Source organism: Diadema antillarum, unplaced genomic scaffold, assembly GCF_040938485.1.
Source record: "Diadema antillarum isolate AM-2024a unplaced genomic scaffold, OU_Dant_1.0 seq00000804_RagTag, whole genome shotgun sequence".
Taxonomy (NCBI): Eukaryota; Metazoa; Echinodermata; class Echinoidea; order Diadematoida; family Diadematidae; genus Diadema; species Diadema antillarum.
This window is the reverse complement of record NW_027271686.1, coordinates 458,382-480,185: the sequence shown is the minus strand read 5'-3', so window position 1 is coordinate 480,185 and position 21,804 is coordinate 458,382. Positions and strand designations below refer to the sequence as shown.

The 21,804-nt window shown below is 39.2% G+C and overlaps 1 protein-coding gene across 1 annotated transcript; it reads right to left on the bottom strand.

Moving 5' to 3' along the window:
• Window positions 1-482: 482 nt before the first annotated feature.
• On the bottom strand, window positions 483-17,205 carry LOC139739544 (methionine synthase reductase-like). The gene is made up of 12 exons (XM_071650148.1): window positions 17,066-17,205; window positions 13,777-13,981; window positions 12,104-12,254; window positions 11,065-11,182; window positions 7,086-7,716; window positions 6,501-6,644; window positions 5,652-5,894; window positions 3,909-4,132; window positions 3,276-3,489; window positions 2,709-2,938; window positions 2,184-2,372; window positions 483-1,453 (listed from the first exon to the last, which is right to left on the bottom strand). The coding sequence occupies exons 2-12, from the start codon at window positions 13,912-13,914 to the stop codon at window positions 1,309-1,311; spliced, it is 2,427 nt and encodes an 808-aa protein (XP_071506249.1). The 5' UTR covers window positions 13,915-13,981; window positions 17,066-17,205; the 3' UTR covers window positions 483-1,308.
• Between the last annotated feature and the right edge of the window lie 4,599 nt (window positions 17,206-21,804).

The following is a 21,804-nucleotide window of genomic DNA, read 5'->3' as shown; positions in this document are numbered from 1 at the left end:
TTTTTTTTTGGGGGGGGGGGAAATGTCTGATAGGCATTTGCTTTTGGAGAGGAAGGTGTGGAGTCCCCACAGACAGGACCCCCCTATAAATTTTTGAAGTAGTTATTTAATCAGCAGGCAATTATAAACACATTTTGAAGATTATGAGTGTAAACACAAACCAAGCATACAGTCCCGCTCCCCCCCCCCCCCCACAGTAATACCATTATTCCCTAAATATTTAAGTGGTCCCTCCGACGAAGTACAAGTGGTCCCTCCAACGAAGCACCCTTTTCCAACCCAACATCAGAGTGGGGGGTGCAACGTAGATCCATGTGATGCGGTATCGGTGGAAGTCAATAGTTGTGCTCATCACCACCATTCAAGCATCACAGGGAGTCTTTCTTCTTCTTTTAATAGATACACTCCCTTTCCAGGATGGGGCTACACTCTGTAATAACACTTACCTAAAACAAGATATAATAATGAAGTATGACAGTAAATGATCATCGCACCATGCCTCAGTGGCATTTTCTTTCCTCTTCATAACCCTTGCTTTGGGGCATCAGCCTTTCCTTTACTTTAATTTTTCCTGTGCAATAAATAAATGAATTTCCATGTCTTGATAAAGTAACAACAACAACAAAGTACCCTTATAAATGAACCAAGTGTGAGATAGCACAATTGTAGTAATTAGCACTGTACATGAATATTGCTTAATCGTCTTGCAGAAAACCACTAAAACCAAATAATCACTGCTACAAGTCATGGGAAAATTTCGGTAGTTTAGATGCAAAGGAAATACATGTATCTTGGGACTGTAAGAACATTCCAAAGAGAAATCAGTATTACACAAGTTCATTGAAGATACATGCTGCCCACACAAAAGAATCTACACTTCTAATAACATTTTTTTTTTTCCTGAAGTTTCATCACATGACTTTCTGTTGGCATACAGCTGACCATATCAGACAGCATAATTTGGACACAGTTGTATATTGTTGTTTTTTATGGCACTTAATAAAAAAAAAATTGTATTTTTGGTCTAGTTTCCAAGAATTTCACAAATTTACTGTAGTCCTACATTTTTATGCACAGTACCACTATGACACTGAAAATAAATGTTAAATGAAACTGTCCTTTCAAACAATAGAAGTTATCCTATGTTTGGATAAAATGATCTTAAAAGAGGGTTTATGGAAAGAACCTTTCTTTCACAACACAATTCAATAAGTTGGCCTGCCAGGGTCTGTTGTACACTCGTAGAATTGCAGTGATTGTACATTTGTGCATAGTTTCTGCCCAAACTGAGGGTGATCATCCTGAGTGTCATGTCCACACATCCTCCAAGTATCGCTTTTCCTCTCGTAGCTTGGCGATGAGGAGCACGATCTCATAGTCTCCCTGTCCAGTCTTTTCTTTCAAAATGTCCTTCCAGGTGTCCAGCACATTTTTGGCCATGTTCTTGGCATCTCTGTGATGCAAGAAAAACACAGAGTACATTTAATTGAGTAACAATGCTGTCTACCAACATATGCAAGTCATGGTTCAGTTCTAGAGACAAGAATACCATAAACAGCTTTGCACCCAAAGGGACAATCCAAATCTCAGTCAGGTGATTCAAATGTGATTTTCCAACCTTCTCCTTCCCCCTTTCCTCCCTGATTTCTGGTTCATCTTTCTCCTCCCACCAACTTTCAGACTCTTTACGTGAGTCTCACTCTATTTTTACAACTGTCCCTGTCTCCGATTCCCTCCTCCATTAATGAAACCTCAACTTCCAGTTCACCGCTGCCTTTTGATGGTTACAATTTGCCATCGTTACACTATGCCTATGTCACTTCCATCCTCCACTCTCCTCTCTCTAGGTTCTTCTCTTGCTGATCAATAGTCCTTTCAAGGATTCCATGTACATGGTCTTAAAGCAAACCTCTCTTCCTCAAAGGTAAAAATAGTTTTAACTACTGCAAGGCTCCATTCAAAACTATCAATATAATGGGATATTTCATTTTCAATGCAATTATAAAACACAAATAACCAAAGCAAAAAAGGTTTTCAAATGGTAAGCACACTGAGTTGATCAAATTTGTACACTTTGTACTTCTACCTCTAAGTTTTGAAAGCTTTGCCGATTGTCATAATGATCAAAAAAAATTTGCACAGGAATGGAAGGAAATGAGTTGTTATGAAATTTTTCTACTCACCCACAGACATAAATGTGTGCATTCTGCTCTAGAACCCATGCTGCTAGTTCTTTGCTGTGGACCTTCATGTTATCCTGGACATAGCATGGTGCACTTTCTCCACTATGGCCTTCTTTTGGCTCATCTCTAGAGAATGACATGCACAGCTGTGATAGGACACCTGTCTCCACAAACATTTGAAGTTTCTCCCTGAAACAAAAGCATCAGGAAATGATTTTACTAATCATGAAATGGATACAAAAAGTATTTGCAATGCAGCATCTTGGAAAAAATACTCAGATCTGGATTTTTCCCACAAGAATGATACTTTTTTTTTTCATTTCTAAACCTGTGGTTGCACCTTCCCGTTGCAAGAAACAAGTGATATGTGATTGAGCAAGAGCTCCCTTTGCTAGCCTTCCTCATTATCATCAACATTTTATCAACATCTACATTTTATTTTTTGGCTTCATTTTTCTGCTATGATTAGGAAATACACCACTTGTGACTAGCCAGACTTCACTAAGATATGTCATTGGTTGTCACCTGTAGAGATAGTCTCTTTCCTTGTGTCGGCAGCCAAAGAAGAGCCAAACGGGGCCAAAGGTCGACGGGCCACCTGTCTGCTCATCAACCACACCCTTCATCATGTGATGGCGATGCTCCAGGAAACCAACAAATGGGGCTACACCAGTGCCAGGACCAATGAGGATGAGTGGGACGGATGGGTCCTCTGGGAGATGGAAGTGTTGGTTGATTCGAGGATAGATTCCTATCTGAATGTAGAATGGCAACAGAAAAGTAAAAACACAAAAGAGGTTCATTCATCTGTGAATCAAAATTTGAGTCATATGAGGTACATACAGAGAGAATTTTATCATCTATTCTTATTCACAGTATTCCAGCACTTGCATACTCATTACGCATACTCATCAGAACCATAACTTCATTGAATTGATCAAAACGTAATGACACATTAAACCCTTAGCTGGAAAGCATGCTTTCTACTATACATCCTTTCTGGTTCCAAACAGGAAATATCATCACGCACAAGTCATTATACTTGTGTGTCTTTGTTTTTTCATTCATGTCACATGTTCTGGATGTACTCACTTCTGGCTGAGTGCCAAGGGTCAGCTTGTTCACCTCCTCATTCAAGTCCACAGTCACTTGCTGACTAGTTGTCTGCACACGCCTGCTGGTCATTGCCAGGCGATTCAGCCATCCTGTACACACCCCTTGCCTGGACTGGCTCCGCCCCTCTCCCGCTGGAATGTTGATAACGTTGAAGACGAAGTGAAAGGTGCTTGGACTGGCAAGAGGTGAACTGCACATGGAAAGCAAGCATGAAAAATGAATGGATAATTGTAAGAATATGCAATTTTATTTGTGACCAATTATGAATGATACCAGATATCCAACTATTCTTCATTGGTAGTCAATTACACAACACTCCTGGGCAATTTGCAAATGAGATTATTTTGCAGGGAGAACAATTACAATTTGTAGAAATGAGAACGAAGCAACAAATGTAATACCAATCCACTGTCCCCATCTCCCAGCCCCCATCATCCCCATACAAACAAACAAACAAACAAACAAACAAATACACAAACAAACAAAACACACACACAACACCTTGAGGTAGGCATGTGTTTGCAGCAGAGGGTAAGTGGGAAGGGATAGTGTCACACAGAGAGTTTATGCATAGCAGAAAACAAAATCAAATCAATGCATGTTTGATACCTGGAAATGGAATATGGTCTTGGTTGGAGCCTAGGACAGTGTTCTAGAATTCTCTCAATCGGTGGATGGCATGATGGGAAGGCCCGAAGGATGTCCAAAAGTGACAGACAGGGTCTCCGCAGGTGTGTGGCATAGTCTGTTTGGCCCTGCTTGCTGCACAACTCTTGGAGACGACGCTTCTCCCTTGGGTTGCTGGAGTACTCCACCAGCGCTCGTAGAAATGCCTGCCAATCATGAACATGAGAACATATTGACCCATTGTTGAATCTTTGCTGTGCTCTGAGTAAATATTTCATAAGCCTGTGTGTTGTCATAGGAACATACAATATTTATTCCAAACATATCAAGACAGAAATATGGGAGAATTTTTCCATAGATATGGAAAAATGTTGACGAATTTCACGTTTGCAGATGACATAACCCTCACATGTAAGGATAAAGCAGAACTTAAGTTTTTGCAGAGAATCAAGGAAACTATTAAGAAATGCAAGCTACTCTTAAACTTCATGAGAAAAACAAATATAATGGTAATTGACAGGCATAGAGTGAACAAAGAGGATCTTATTCTAAATGGGGAGAAAATTGAAGACGTGCAAGTTTTATCTAGTGTACTTGGGCTCACAGATAAATAATGAGAGCTTTAGCAGCTCTGAAATCAAGAGAGTAGCTATTGCAAGGGTGCAGTGGTGAAAATGTCAGCAATTTGGAGAAGCAAAGGCTTCATCACACAACTAAAGGTGCAAATTTTACAGGCCACAGCATTTCCCATGAATGTGAGACTTAAGCAATGAAACAGGCTGATGGCAAGAAGTTAGATGCATTTAGAATATCTTGTTATTACAGAATGCTTATAAAGAACTTCAATGAAGGCACTCAAGATAAATGACTGAGTACTAGAGAAGATTGGATGAGGGCTAGTTATAGCCACCTGAAAACTCTGACTTTCTAGACACATCATTAGAAGAAATTGCATGGAAAAGATTCTTATTCAATGGAAAGTGGATGGCAAAAGGAGGTAAGGGAGACCAGTAACAATTTGAAAAGAAAACATCAAGAAATACACAAAGTTGCTTTGCTGCATCCCATTTGGCAACAAGACCGGGAAGGCTGGTGTGTGCTCATCCATATCACAGCAGTGCATATTTGTGCCAACTGAAATGAAATGTGCTCTGATAGCCCCTTGCCCATAGACTACCATGCTTTTATTATCAGTCAGCACAGAGGTGTTCATACGCACAGATCATTCCAATTCCTATCAAATAATTAATGACATCATTCTTATGAAACTGACTCATTGTTAATACACCAACAGCACTCATTCGTGTAATTTGCATCATGGGCAGGTTTCATCTTCCACCCTTTTATTTATTTATTTTTATTTTCTTTTTTTTTGGGTGTTTGGTGGGGGATACATTAGATGTAAATAAGGTAGCTTAACAATTGTTACAGCATTGCCTCAGAAACATTAACCTACTGTTCACAGCATGCGAAGCCCTCTCTGGGCACACTCTGTATTAAACAGGAGAAGAAAGACCTACCCATAAAGTATGGTTTGTGAGATTTGACAACCACTAAAGATGATGACATTTTTTTTAAATTCTTAACTCATTTTCACTCAGTCTACAGCACGTAGCTTTTCTCATTGCTTTCCAGGAACAAGATCTATCATGGTCTGACTCTTCACAGAATAGCCATGCCTGAATGGAAACAGATTAAATCTACCACTGATGCATATATCTTCACCTTCTTTGGCAGGGCACGAATGTCGAGACACCAGGTAAAGACATGTCTGAGTGTAGAAAAGGCAGAGATGAACTCGGGGACAGCAGCACGCTTCTTCTGGGTGCCCTCCAGGACGGACACTCTGACTGGATGGTCAGCCATGTCTGTGACCTCCAGCTGCTTCAAGAGGTCATCGACTTCTTCACTGCTGTTGGGGCAGATGATGCCAAAGGAGTCACCTGGTTGGAAGTCAAAAGAGTTCTCCTGCAAAGCAAAGGGGAGATGTGGCGATTAGAAAGAAAAATGTCTAAAGGTATGGACATTCACAGTTTATTGCAATACCAACATCTTTGCTTCAATGTCATGGGTCTTACAAACAAGACAACATGACACCCTGAAAAAGCAACTGCTGGTGACGACCCAAAAAAAATTTGAACACAATCCATCGCAAATGTGGCTAGTACACAGCACATTAACACTGATTATAATTATTACAATTTTTACAATGGTTGTTTCCATACCTAACTCAAATTTTAGAACTATTTTGAAGCACCTAAGGAGGGTTTTTGTTTCATCTGCAAATGGTAAATAATGCCTTTATAAAAATGAACCTTTTTGCATATAAAGATGGAACCAGCTAAGGTGCTAACCACCAAGTTATAGGCCACTAATTTTTTTGAATGATACACCTCCATACTGAATTTGAATGAAATCTGTCAAGAAACATGGCAAGTTCTGCCTACACAAAAAGTGACACCAGTTGGCAGCAGTGTAACACTGCTGAATCCAAAGTACAATAGGATACAGTTATTTACAAATGTTATAACTCTTCTTCTGAAAAATGGCCTAGAATCTAAAATGTCAACTTACTGGAACTTTGAGCTCAATGTCTAAGGCAGTCTTGACAGAGTCTTCTGTGGTCAGCTTGGTTGCCATGACAATGGAGGCTGTGGTGACTCCAGATGATGCTGATGGGAGTGGAGCTCCTCCTTGGATTGGCAATGATTCAAGGTCCTTCAAAAGGGAAAATGTTATTGCCTTGTGTCAGGGTTGTAAATTACACAGCACAGTGTCAAATAAAGGATACTATCTGCCCTGCAATGGTCAATATAGTATATTCATGGTATAACTTAGAATTAAGATTCACTTCCGTTCATCATTCCTAGAAGTATTACAACATTGAAACTTCAAAAATTCATAACTTTTACATGGACTGTACAATCTTCCTCAAACTTTCACTGATGTGTTCTACTAATAATGCTGCTTTCACTCAACTTTTGAACTGACTGTTTGATTTCCCTCAAACTTTCAAAGATGTGTTCTACTAATATTGTTGATTTCACTAAATCCATATCTATATTTGAGCTTTGGTTTCCTTTAAGTATAGCTCAAATACAAATGTTTTGTATTTAATTTACATGACAATCTTTATCAAACTAATCAAGGTACACCTACCACCATCTCATTAGCAACATATTCCACTCTGAGGTAGGGGTGTGGCAGCAGGGGTAAGGTGAGTGCACTCTCGCTGAGGGGAGGCACGGAGCGGGTGAGGGGAGCTAGGTTCGGTTGCCCCGACGTCTCCGCTGATGCATGCTGCTCCCCAGATTCTGGTGTGCCACCATTAATTGAACCATGCCCATTGGAGTCCCGCTGCTGAGATAAAGCTTTGTTTTGTTCGGGAGTACTAGATGATTCTTGAGCATTACCATCAGTTGATAGCAATGTGCTATTCCCAACACCATCGACGGAGGTAGTTGACAGTGGGCGCTTCTTTCCCCGTTCTGTTACGCCATCAGTTGAGTCATTGGTACATTCATCCTGCTGCTCTTTGCCCAAAATCTGTTCCTTGCCTGGCATCTGTTCTGACCCAGTTTCCTCTCCTTTCTCCACTCTAGTTCTTCTGTCATTTTCCTCATTACCTGGACTTCTGATCTCCCCTACATCAGAGGCAACACCATTGCAAATCATGTTTTGCTGCGTGGCATTTTCAGATGGGGCAACACTGTCCACATCTAACCCATCCATTATCCTGTGCAATTCTTTCCACAAGCCTTCAATCCAGGGTTCCACCACCACCTCCAAGCTGAGTATGGCAATCAGAAACAATGTATATACACAAATTAGTAAAATTTTTTCCACATCGAATGCTGATCTAATTTTTCACTACTTTGACATCATCATCTGCACCTAAAATACCAGCTGCATCAACTGCAGCTGTGTTTAACAGTACAAAGATTGTGCACTTTCTCTAAACTTTCTCTGTGCTAACAATATCCATAAAATATGTAGTGAGCCAAATATGCACACATTTTGGTTGTACAAAGTCACCGATGAAATGTTGTGGGATGTTCCTATCAGACGATGATCCCTGGTGTCTTAAAATGTATCGGTACCCTACAATTTTAATTTCTGACATTGTAGTTTATTGTATTAATTGGCAATGTCCCTGACAAATCTGAGTGTGAGGTTGCTCCCACACAGAGATATTAATTAAAAAGGTCAGTCCCAAACGCCTTAGTACAGGCGATCTCTATGTTTGGTATCACTTTTCAAACTTACAGACGCACACACATACATGTACGTTACGCAGCAGCTGGGTGCTTTCAAACCACTGCGGCGGTACAGTGGTTCAGTCCAATATCAGCAGTGTATGTGGGCATGCATACATGTAGGTACATGTGTCTGTGTGAATGTTGGAGTGCGTGTCCGGGCGAGAAATCTCCGAGTGTGATTTTGTGTTCATCTCTCTCCCCCACCCCCTCCCAATTTTTGCTACTGATTTGAATACACAAACAGACTATGACTTGCAACACAGATTGAATGTCGCACAAACATAAAATGCGGGAGAAATATGATGGAACCTTGTTAGGCCTATGACCTAGTAGAAATCTAGTGTGTAAAAGTAGAAGTAGGTCTAGCTAATACTACTACTGGTCGGGTCTATAGATCATAAAATTCTTGTGTAGACTGGGCTACAGCATTTTCTTGTTCTAGTACACCCATAGGTCATGATACAAATACAATGTACATGTATTTAAATATAAAATTTAATAGTGACCTGTTACATACGCCTAGGCCTCACATAAAGTTCACTGCATGATTGTCACTGTCATGTAACATATTTTCTATGTCAGTGTCAGACTCAGTGTGAGACTTACTGTCCTCACAAGCAGGCTTGGTACAATGTAAACACAGAAGGGACTGCATTTGACCTCGGCCTGATCCTTTTGTCCTGCTGCTTTGTATTTCTAGTGATACCACTACTAATACTAGTGTTCCCCGCTGCAGGTCAGTTCAATGGGGTACGGAAATTTTGAAGTCCGCAGGCTTAAAATTTTCCTCGCTTACTCTTGCAGTTGGGCTCACAAGCCTATCCCAGTTAAAGACCAAACTGGTAGAACAGAACTTCCACCAAATCTGCAGGCACGAACTTGTCTGTTATAGTGGGTACATACGTAAGTCACATACCAATAAACCGGAACGTACACTACACAGGGAAATACCCGTACCAACCAAATGAGAATTTATCAACCAGCCTATAGTAACCTAGCACACAACTCGAATGATATTGTATTCAGGCATCGGAATGGCGCAGGTACATCAAGGTGTATGTACATGTACAGAGTATGTGAAGTGATACCGATAGAAGGTATTTGATAAAGACAGAGGCAAGCAAAGGAAACATGCACACTCTAAAGGGCTATGTGCGTCTACTATTTTGCGAACTGACTACTAATGCAGCACACATGATCATGCATGGATATTGAAATATAATATTTCTCAGTTATGGGCACTTTCTGTGATAAGCTACACTTTGTCTAGGGTACTATAAAGGACATGCCCTAACACCTGTCAAAGTTAAATTTTAAGGTACAGATACACTTGTAAAGGTCATCTCAGGATGCTGTCTCACATACTGGTAATTTTCTAAAGCCATCACGCTTCACAGGGTTAAAGGGACTGTACAGTAGTGGTTGAGGTGGGGATTCATGTTTTAAGCATTCCTAAGTGAGATAATGAGAAACCTCATATGAAATATGAAAGAGCATGTGATTTTAAGAAAGATTCAACGTTTATTTGATGAAAATTGGTTTTCCAATGGCTGAGATATGGCCCAAAAGTGATAATAATAAAAGGCGACATGCCCCACCTTTATTAGGATCTCTTTGTTTCACCTTGTTTTTGGATATCTCAGACATTTCAAAACCGATTCTCATCAAATAAACTTTTGATACCCCTTAGAATTGCACGCTCTTTGACATCTCATAGAGAGGTTTCTGAATATCTCGCAAAATGTTAAAAGCTAAATCCTCACCCCGACCAGAACTGTACACACCCTTTAAAAGTGCAGTGCCACATAACATGTGCCTAATTTCTCCTGCACAATCTAACCTCCTTTACTCTATCTCAACTTCCAAAGTAACAGGTTAATCAACTTTTAAGATTTGAAAATATGTGAAAAACATTGTAAATTTCCTTGGCACCACCTGTTGGCTTACAGGTGGTAAACAATCATGTTTTGTTTCAGGTCAGGCTCACTGGTGAAAAATCAATATCATACCTGCCCAAGCATTGTCTGAGATATTGATTACATGTACTAATTACAGTAGGTGTGTCATTAGGCCCGTTCACACACAAGGGAAAAAGTGTGATTTAAAAATTGATTTTCTTATCGCGATCAAAATTTTGAAATTTTTTCGTGTGTGGACAGAAAAATCTCACAAATTACCGCGATCCTTATCGCGATCCAACTCGCACTATTAGTGCGATTTTTCAGAATAATCGCGATTATTTTGCTTGTTTACAAAATCGAGTCTCTTTGAATCTCGCGCGCGCAAAACTCTATTGGGACTGCGGGGTCAATCTTCGGTCATGCAAGTTTCGCGCATGCACTGCGAAGTGCAATTTTTCCCTGTGTATGAACGGTCTAAAAAAAGAAAATCGAAATTTGGATCGCGATTGTAATTTCGATTTCCGTTGTGTGTGAACGGGCCTATTATCTTTCATGAAGCAAAGAGGTGAAAAATTAAATACACTTCTCCGAGCTCAACACTAGGCAAATAAGACCCATGAGTAGGCAAACAAGGCCAACGAGTCCGATACTAGGCAAAAAAAGTCCACAAGTCCTACAGTACACAATCAAAGCCCACAAGTCCCACACTAGGAAAAATGGCTCATGAGAACAACACTGTGCACATTAAGCTGTGTGATGTAATGAGACATTTGAGTAGTAAAGAACTGGTGAACAATTTTACCATTGGTGTCTTCACAGAATGGCTAATCACAACAAAGTAACTGCTGCAGTTCTTGTATCAGTTCTAGTTCCTTTTAGCCTTAAGAATCCGCTGAAAGACTGGCACACTATATCATGTGAATATTAAACTCCTCTTGCATAAAGAAACAAAGTGGTAAAACAATCACAAAAACGTACCCCACTGCATCATCAGCATGCCCCGTGGGATAGAACCTATTGGCTCCCAGTTCTTGCAGCCTCTCATCAAAGTTCTTTCCATTCCTGCAGAAGTTGCTGTAGTTTGAATCTCCCAAGGCTGCGGGTGAATGGACAAGAAAAGACAAAAGTAGAATGTGACATCACTTTCAGTGTGAGGATGTCCATTCCACTTCACCTTACATCGTACTACTGAAACAGCAATGAATTAGATATTCAAGAAGAAATAAAGATATGGTCGTAAAAGATTCACATGAGGCAGAGTTAATTCATGAATATGATGAAGTGGACTACAAAATTTCTTCATATCAAGACATACAAATTACAATCGAAATTAGTACTGTGACATTCATACATGTACTGCAAGTGGGTGACGTTTTTAAGGCAAAGCAAAGAGAAAGCATCAAACAAAATTTTCTTTCATTCGTTTGCTCATTTAAGAGACATATTGATGAAATGAAACGTGCCATTGTCCTGAGTCACAACTGAGAATTACACTTGTATGCTGAATTTAATTGAAGGTATGATAATAAATATTCTAAGCCACTGCAGTGACCACAGATGAAAAAAAAAAGGTTTTTACCATCCTCTTCAAAGGGCAAGACAACAACAAAGATTTCCACATGAAAAAAAAATGTACATGTATGTATGATTGTAGATATTGATATATATGTAAATAAGGTAACATCACCATGACATCTGTAAACTCCTTACGGTTAAAGTCAGGTATGTCACATAGGTAAACAATATTCACACGGTAACAATTTAACACTGATTTTGCCACTAAATGATTATACTTGTATCCATATACAGTCAACCTCGCGAAAGTCAAATCCATACAGTGTAGGGACCACAGAAAATACTGAGAATTTTGACTTACACAATATACAGTAATCAACACGTTTATGTCCAACCATGGTAGAATTTTTCTTTGAATCTTCCAATTTTTTGACTTGAGTAAGATAAATTTAGGTGGGGCTGACTGTATGTACAGGTTCCATGTCATGCAAATAGCATTTACCAAGAAGGGCATAGTTGAGCTGGACCAGGTGGTCTGGAGGTAGGGTAGTCTTTCGGAGACGGCGCCAGAATTTCATGGCTGTCTCAGGACACTCGCCTTCCCCAGTCGTGGAAACGACAATCACGGCACACTTCTCTTTGGGAAGACTGAACTGCATGATAAAACCATGACATGAAAAACTGTTGTCAAACAAGAGACCAGACAGTCTAACACTCACCAGAGACCTGAGCAATGGACTTGCCCTTCATGGTGGGTCTAGGGCAATTACCCCAGACCCTTCCCCTGACTCTAACCCTAATCCTAATTCTAACAAAAATTCTAACCCTAAATCTAACCCTTACCCTAATATTTACATCAAACCTTTTCAATAACCAGTATTTACAAGGGGGAGGGGGTAATTGTCATCAGGGGTTAATTGCCCTGCTACACTTCATGGTACTCAATCTGAGGTAAACTTTTCAAAAAATCTTGAGATTCTGGGATTACTGCAGGCCCCTTTAGCAAAACCTTCATAATCTTAATAGGTATTTGGATCCCACCTTAGGGGTCCCTGGGGGCACCACCATCATTTGTACAAACCATAACCCCATCCCTTCATTGATGACAGATGTCAGATTGTGGACGATCAGAAAAGCCAACTTGAGGCACTTGGATCAGATAAGTGAAAAAAATAAACAAAACAAAAGCAAAAAGAAACTCAAGCAAATGAAATCATGCTCTTTAACAGTAAAAGTGAAACCCTGGAAACAAAAAAAAAAGTATTACTGTTCACATAGTCCTTCCTTGGTTATGTCAAACTCACTCTAGAAATATTTATAATATTACTCAAATATGAATTTCAAATGAGCCATACACATGCAATGTTGTGATTATTGTTACAGTAAACACATGTTTCACTGTTCAAGAAAGCACACTGCCTTTAAATTGAAGGTGTGTTTCAAGCACTTCCTTCATACCGAACTCAAGACTTGGGTTTGTGGACCAGGCAACGAAAATTCCAATCACATTTGTGAATGAACAGTTGTCTTGTTTACACCTTGAGTTATACCGTATGCATACCATAAATGTATCTGTTCTTTTTTTCATTCACATTCTTGCTACTATGCCACAATCATTTAAAACTCTTTTATTGTGTGGAACTAAATGCAACCTTTGGTGCGTTTGAGCACTCTAAAGCGAACCAAAGCGAACTGAACCAAAGCGTACCGTACCAAACTGTGACAGTTTTGGAGCGTTCGAGCGGTCTGTTGAGAAAGTGTACCTCAAGAGTTATTTTTAGAAAAGGTCACACATTTTTGTTGCAAGAATGTCATCCACCTGGCGCTTGAACTACTTACAGCTGTCCCGAACAAAGAAAATGATGTCTTTGCATTGTGACGTATGCGCATGATACACGCATGCTTTACAGCGAACTTTTGGTACGCTTTTGGTACGCTTTTGGAGCACATCGGGAAGTGGTCCACTTTTGGCTTGGTACAGTACGGTACGGTACACTTTAGGAGTGTTCGAGCGCTCCTCTGGCCCGGGTACGTTACAGTACAGTTCGCTTTAGGAGAGCGCTCGAACGTACCCTTTGACACTGACTAGCATGGCATGGCATGGAACCTAGAAGGGGGGGTGCTAGTAATGGTGCTACACTTGTACCGTTTGATTTGTCAGGCTGTACTGTTTACCTTCTTCTCCGTCATGCTCAGGCAAAAGATGTCACACTTCAGGTCATGCTTTGATGATAAGTCATGAATTTCCTCAGCAATGGCTTGTGACTGGCCAGTTTCAGAGCCATACAGCAACAGAAATCGTCCTTTACCCATAATGTATGTGCCTCTTTGGTCCGATGCTGCTCCTTCTGATGTATATGTTGAATTTTGGGGGAGAGTGCTGAAAAAGAAAACATAGTCAGGAGATCCCTGTCTTTTTTCCAATTATAACTTTGCATTTCATTAAGAACTCCCAGAGCTTTGAGCAGTCTTAGCAATGTTGTACATTACAATGTAGTTTTCCAAGCAACCTGCAACACACATGGTGAATTTACCATCTCACAACAAACAACTTAATAATCAATTGTATATTGATCAAAAACATTTAGTTACTAGTAGTCATGAGTTTAAATTAGAAGAGTTCCTTTGATGCCTTTATCAAAATTGATCAACAGCACTAGTAAAACTCCACAGCAGTAGCCCTACTTGTACATGTATAAACATGTTTTGTGCCTTGTATGCATGCTGTGAACACCAACATTTTGTGCATGTCATTTTATTTAAACACAGGTTATGGGTCTGTGTCTATCTACAATTTGTATGTAGAGTGGGCTGTGTGTGTCATATCATTGGACAAAAATTAGAACAAATATCGGTGTAATTTATCACATATGCTTCATAACAAAAGAACCCCTTGCCTTGAAATTTTTTTCTTTTTTGGGAAGTTTGTATTAACTTTTTTAACTTTCTTAAAAGCTAAATGTGTGTGCTTGTGTGTGTGTGTGTGTGTGTGTGTGTGTGTGTGTGTGTGTGTGTGTATGCAATCGCAAACCCCCTGCCCCAATCACTGTGTTGATGCAAGCTGATGAGCTGAGGATGAGGCCAACAAGGGTCCTCAAAATAAAAGTAACTTTTGGACATTCTGAAGGAGGGTGGTGATTTTTGGTTCAGTTGGTTGGGAGCAGGCAGCCTCCCAATCCAAAGGACCTGGCTTCGATTCCGGAGTCAGAGGAGCAATGTTGTGTTTTAATAATCACATCGTCCCCTCTAATACAAGGTAAAACGCTAGTCTCTCGAATACGACGATAAATGGAGGAGATTCGATGAGCAGTGATGAGTGAGTCAGACACAACTTACACCCATGAAAGATCCTACCATGCTCATTCATCGTAAAGAACAGGGTGCTAACCCAGTGCAGAAGAGGCCCACACTACTTGCTCACAATCATCTTTGTGAGAGGCTTGCACACTGTGGCCTTTGCCCTCATAATTGCATCGTCAGTAATAAAATCTATTATATTTTGGATCAAAAATTTGTCTTCCATTGATTGGTTAAAAGAGCTTCACGTGATTATAGGTATTTTGAACTATTTTAGAGTGTTGGTGTGTTTGACACTCCATGAAGTACTATTTGCAAAATGACGTCACTTTTATGACGACATTTTGCAAATAGTATATACTATTTGCAAAATGATGACACAATCACCCTTCTTTACAATCAAGTGTACGTGGTCCGTCCACGTCCGGTCCCGAATTCTAGTGTTCAGGTTTGCAGCGGCCATACGAGCGCTTGGATACATGCGACGGGCAACTCTGGCGGTGCCACGGCTGCTACGTTTTTCAATTTCCGGTCTCTCGCACTGTTGCGTATTGCAGGCGCTGCGCTGCCGCCGCAGTGCGGCTAAGCCTAACTGCGACCAGCCCCAACACGCAGTGTTGCAGTGTAACTGTGTACACGGAGCGTCCCGGGGTTAGGCTAAGCCTATAAGGATTTTCACTTTTTATTCAAATTTTTGATCCAAAATATAAAACAAATATACTTTGCCTAGTTTCGAGTTTCTTGTTAAAACTATGGGCCTCGGTGATTCCAAACTAGTACTATTCACTTCGGGGCTGCGCCCCTCAGTGAATAGTACTAGAGTAACTGCGTCAGTAAGCGGCCGTGCAGCCGTTCGCGGCAGGTACAACATACACGGTAATATACCGCTAAAACACTGCATTGCACTGTTACATGCACACTACACATATACTAACACACTAGCAATCAACAAAAACCAACCGATAAAATGGGCACGATCTCTGACGAAAGTGAAATTTTCTCACCTAAATGACAACATATCGCATCCAAAATGAAATTTTCGGTACTTCTTAACATAACAGTTAAGAAACAATGGTCCAAGAAACTTGATTTTTTATCGTTTTCTCGATGTTCATGGATTTTGAAAACATATCCTCACGTAAAATAGAACTTTCGCGAGCCGATGTGGGCCGCCATTTTTTTCGGAAAGTGGATGTTACCATCGAAAAAAAATGAGAAAAACACGAGAAAGACATCAACAACACCGCCAGAATTGCGATCTTGTTTGCGGCCAATGCATGTGCGCCCGCTATTTTCACGTGCTTTCGCAATGGGAATTGGCGCTTACGCAATGTTCGCGAGACATGTGAAGGCGTTCAGCTAAAGATCGCGGAGCACGCGCGTATTGCATAGGGATTGTACATCGTGCCGCAAGCAGAAATACTACGTCGCATATCGCCCTTATCGGCGAAAATTGTGCCGGGTTTTGCCCTGGTAAATCATGAAAACTGCGTTGGTCAATGGTAAATTTCTTTTATGAAAACAATTGCGTTAATGAATAATCTTGTCTACGATATATAAAATGGTTGAAAATAATTTGCCTGATTTGTTTACAAGTTGGAAAAACCCTTAACAATGCTTAAACTGCCGCAAACGGAATATTTTACTCTAGTTTGGAGTCACCTCTGCCCATAGTTTTAACAAGAAACTCTCAAGGCCAAGTATATTTGTATACTATTGAGTACTACTGTCAAATTTACTAGTAGGCCCTGCTATCTACATGCTGTAGCCTTTGTAGCTCTCGTTGTGATGTGAGAACACTCGGCACTGTCTGGATCTGGACCTGGATGAATACGCTGAAAAACTCTGGATAGAGTCTAGATAGAGATTAGTGTGTCGACGACACACAGTCTGCAGTCACAGTCAATTAGCTGTGTCATGTAATTTTACACTAGACTAGCCCATGTAGTTCATATTCACGTCAATGTAGGAAATATTTTGTGCTATAAATCATTACACGCCAGGATAATCAGCAGTAAATTTACAGTGGTCAGTGCAGTGCCAATGTGTGGCTACTTAACTAGTAACGTTAGACTACACTGAATTGGACGTATGGGACTGATGATGATAGCAAGTCAGCGGGCCTTGACCCGATCAAACGAATGAGAGTTTATCGGTTGGAACTCACCAATTCTTGAAAATTTCTCTGTTATTTTCTGCGTTTTCCACGTCTTAACACAGTCAGTCAGACGATATAGTCAGTACAATCGACGCAACCTTGGCCATGCATGCTACGTACGTTCGTTTCATCAATGATTACGAGTCATGTGGTGCTCTCTGCAGATGTGAGGGTATGTGATATACTAGTAAGTTTCGCTGACTACTTCTACTAGTAGTATAATGACGCAATGCCCTTACCGTCTAGTCTTGGTTCAAAGACCCGGATTATCAGTAGCGGAAAAGGGGGGGGGGGGGTAATCCATGACTTGCCTGCTGGATCTGGATCTGGATGAATACGCTGAAAACTCTGAATATATCACTTGCTCTGTAGTCTAGTATAGCCTCTGTTCCTCGGCCATCATGAGTACGTAGGCCACCAGCTGAAAGTCATTTGCCTGACTTTTTTTATTTGATTTATTCTCTATTATTGTAAAAGACAAAAAGCAAGTTTATATCGAAGAATGTGAAAAGAAAGAAAATGCTGCGCATTTGTGCGCATCTATTAATCTATGTATAATCTTTCTGTCTTTCAAATAAACATTTTCATTTTTTATTAGAATTTCGTTCAGTACCACAATATTTACATTTGCAAAGATAACACAAAACATTGCACAAAGACAAACGACATTATACACAAACATTGTACAGAGATATGCCAATCTTACAGATCGTACATCAGGATATACATTTGATCAAAGACGAAATCCGGGTTTTTGTTATTGTTTTATTTGTTTCTCTCAAAGTGCCCAAAACTGAGGACACAATAGTTTGCTCAAAGAAATTGGGCACATTTCACCACTTGTTTTTTGAAAAATACATCTGTTTGTTGTTTTTGTTTTTGTTTTCTTTTTTACTGTAAGGAGACCAATTGAAATCGCAAAACCACCAGAAGTAATATCTAAATCAGTTAAGCAAACATACATGTGGTTGTACATACATGCACACACACCCTCGTACAAAAAAAATACAAAAATACACACACGTATTCTCTCTCTCTCTCTCTCTCTCTCTATGTATATATATACATATATATATTCAATATATATATATGTATATATGAATTCAATATGTATATATAATATATGTATATATATACATATATATATATATATATATATATATATATATATATATATATATATATATATATATATATAGGTACGTATCACACCAGCTTGCTTATTAATACTCAGAGATGTTCTTAGTAATAAGATTTCAAAACATGCTGAACATGTCATGTTGGTTCGTAATGAGACGACAATTAGTATCCAACATGGGGTCAGTAACATAAGACTTGTGAAACAACTTCCATGTTTGCAAATGTGTACGATTCAACAAGAAAATGCAATACAAGAAAAGCAGTTGTACTTTAAAATCGTATATCAAGTAGAAATTAAAATAGAATTGATATAGAATTGAACAAGAAAAAAGAAATGATCCAAAATGAATACGTATACTGTAATACATTATGCAAGTGCTGGAACTCGAATTTGAGTGCATATACAAAAAAAAAGAAGAAGAAGAAATTGTTTTCATTCATTTTCATTCACAAAACGACCAATCAGATATATCATGAATAATAGGGAGAGGCAGAATTGTCGACATTAACTTAATAAGATATTACTTTTCAAAGGTTTAATCGGAGTAAGCGAATCATTTTCAACATTTATAATAAAATGGAAAGAAAATATTCAAAACAACAATTGGCTAATTTGAAAAAAAAGCAGTAGTGGGCCACTGGAACGGTTTATACACAAGAGCCGGCGATGGAAAAGAAAAACGGTAGGATTCGTCAAAAGGACATGATTATATGAAGAATCAGAGCACAAAGATCTCACATAACATGCATAAAGAACCGACCAATATAAACTCCTAAGCAGATAAATGAATGTACTTCAAATACTGTCAAGCGGTGCAGGAAGAGTGTATGGAAACAAAGCATGTAAGTGACCATTTTTATTTTTTTATTTTTTGAAATGAGGGTCAAAGTGATAAAGCCTTACATTTCTTGATCGCTCAGCTATTATTTCTTCACAGATACGTTTTATGTTTGGATTTTAATATTTTTGTAGATGATATTTGCCTTATCTGAATAGGTAGCTGATTCCACAAGTTTGGTCCTATATCGGAGAAAGCACGATTACTAAAGTACCTCATCCATATTTTCGTGTTTGGGAATAGAGAATAGAGGGTGGGTATACGTGGAAAAGGAAATGAACCGAATGATGGGGATATTTTTTCCGGGGGGGGGGGGGGAGGGGTAGTTATCCAGGCGTAGTTATCCAGGGGTACTTATCGGAGGGGGGGGGGGGGAGTTATCCAGGTGGTAGTTTTCTAGGTGGTAGTTATCGGGGGGGGGGGGGGGTAGTTACCCAGGGGGTATTTATCCAGGGGGTAGTTTTCCGTGCGGTAGTTATCTTGGTGGTAGTTATCCGGGTGGTAGTTATCCGGGTGGTAGTTATCCATCGCAGGGGGTAGATATCCGGGGGGTAGTTATCTAGGGGTTAATTTTTTCGGGGGGGGGGGGGTAGTTATGGGTGGTAGTTATCCGGGTGGTAGTTATCCGGGGAGTAGTTACCCGATGGGTACTTGTCCTAGGGGAAATTGCCCTGAGAGGTGATTGCCCTAAGAGGGTAGTTGTCGGGGGGGGGGGGGGGGTAGTTGCCCTAGGGGGTAATTGCCCTGGAGGGTAGTTATCCTTGTGGTAGTCATCCGGAGGGTGGTTGCTCAGGGGGTATACGCATGTAGCAATACTGTCGCCCTCTTGTGACACCAACTGTCAGTGGTACAGGTAATGCTCCACAGGAGCCTTTCTATCGCTAGATGATTGTCATGAAATTTTCAAGAGGTTTTCAATTTTTGATGATGATGTCGACGGAGATGACGACAACGATGAATATGATGAAAACAATAACAGTGATTATAATAATACGATATTGCATCTGAACATGATATTGACTTAACTGCGAAATCTAAACGTTATAGAAATACCTTAAAGGCTACAAGGAATGCTAAAGTATCATTATGAACTTTTTGATAGAGATAAAACGGATACACAGAAAACGTGGAACCATAATCGATAAACGAAGATAAATCGTTTGTAAAGAAACTTCAGGTCAATGGTAAGAAATGTAAAATGACTCGAGAAATAACTGAAGTGTTAATTCAACTTATTGTTGAAATTAGAGGAAATTCACCTAAGAAAGCATAAAATATTGAAAACGATTCTTACACCTTAATGAAACGTGAAGTTGATAAATCATATTTCTTGTGACAGCTGCTCAAGTGCAATATGCTATTCTCTTTTTTGACGCAAAGAAGGGATGTAATATGATAACATATCAGTAAGATTTAATGTTGATGCATAGTTCAGCCGTTAGCTATTATAGATCTATATCATTATCTTCCGGTGTATTTCCTGATACTCCCAGGCTTGCAAAAGTATAAAATCTGTTTATAAAAAGACAGTTAAAGATTATAAGGCCTATTTCGCTGATTCAGATAATCGATTAAGTTTTCGGAAAACTTGTAAACAGTCGTTTGATTCAATTTTTGCCTAACAATAGAATATTCCATAAACATCAGTATGATTGTAGACAAGGGCACAAAACTGTCGTTGATTAATTTAAGTGATGAATTAGCTACAAAACAAATTGAAAAGGGTATCGATACTGTTGGTTAATTTTGACATTGCAAAAGCTTTCGATACGAAAAATCCTGACATTTTGCATTGTAAATTACAACACCAGGGCATATCACGTGGGTTACCATCGGAATGGATGCTCAGTTATTTTATTAAACCAATTTCAATATGTGACGGAAATACAATGTCTGCAAAACTGCCTATTACATGTGGTGTTCTACAAGGATCAGCATTGGGACCTACTCTGTTCTTGAAGGACAAGTTCACCTTCATAGACATGTGGTTTGAGTGAATGCAGCAATAGTAGAACACATCAGTGAAAGTTTGAGGAAAATCCGACAATCCGTTCAAAAGTCATGAATTTTTAAAGTATCTGTGCAATTACTGCTGGATGAGAAGACTACTACAGTGTGTGATGTCACATGCGTATAATATTGTTGCATTCACTCAATCCACATGTACATGAAGGTGAACTTGTCCTTTAAGTCATATTAACGATTTGCCACAATTCCACAGATCATTTTGTATTTCGATTATTTGAGGATGATTTTAATCCATTCTTTTACAAAATACAAATTCACGTAAATCTTTACGAAATTCATTACGAAAATATCTCTTTTCGAATAATGTTTAATGATCCCAACAAAAAATGAATAAGGATGTATATTATAATGTTACTGCTGTAAAGATTGCAAATACGTAATACAATTCGTATTGTGAAAGGACTTGCCTCGACTAGCTCGACTTGTTATTGTTGGTTCTTCTTTAGCAATCATTATGTTCTTTAACTTTTGACCATTATATCTGGTATTATTGACGTTATTGTTTGGTATATAAATTTCATTTCATTCCAGTTTAATTCAAATACAATTATTATTGTTATGATCATGATGATGATTATTATTCAATTCTATTCAATTCAATAATCATTATTATCATTATTATCATACGATTTTTATTAATCGTCGTTATTACAATGATTATAGTGCACGACAACGTATATGTATTCATTGCCATCATTATATTATCGTATCATTGCTATTACTTAATCTATATCTAGGGTA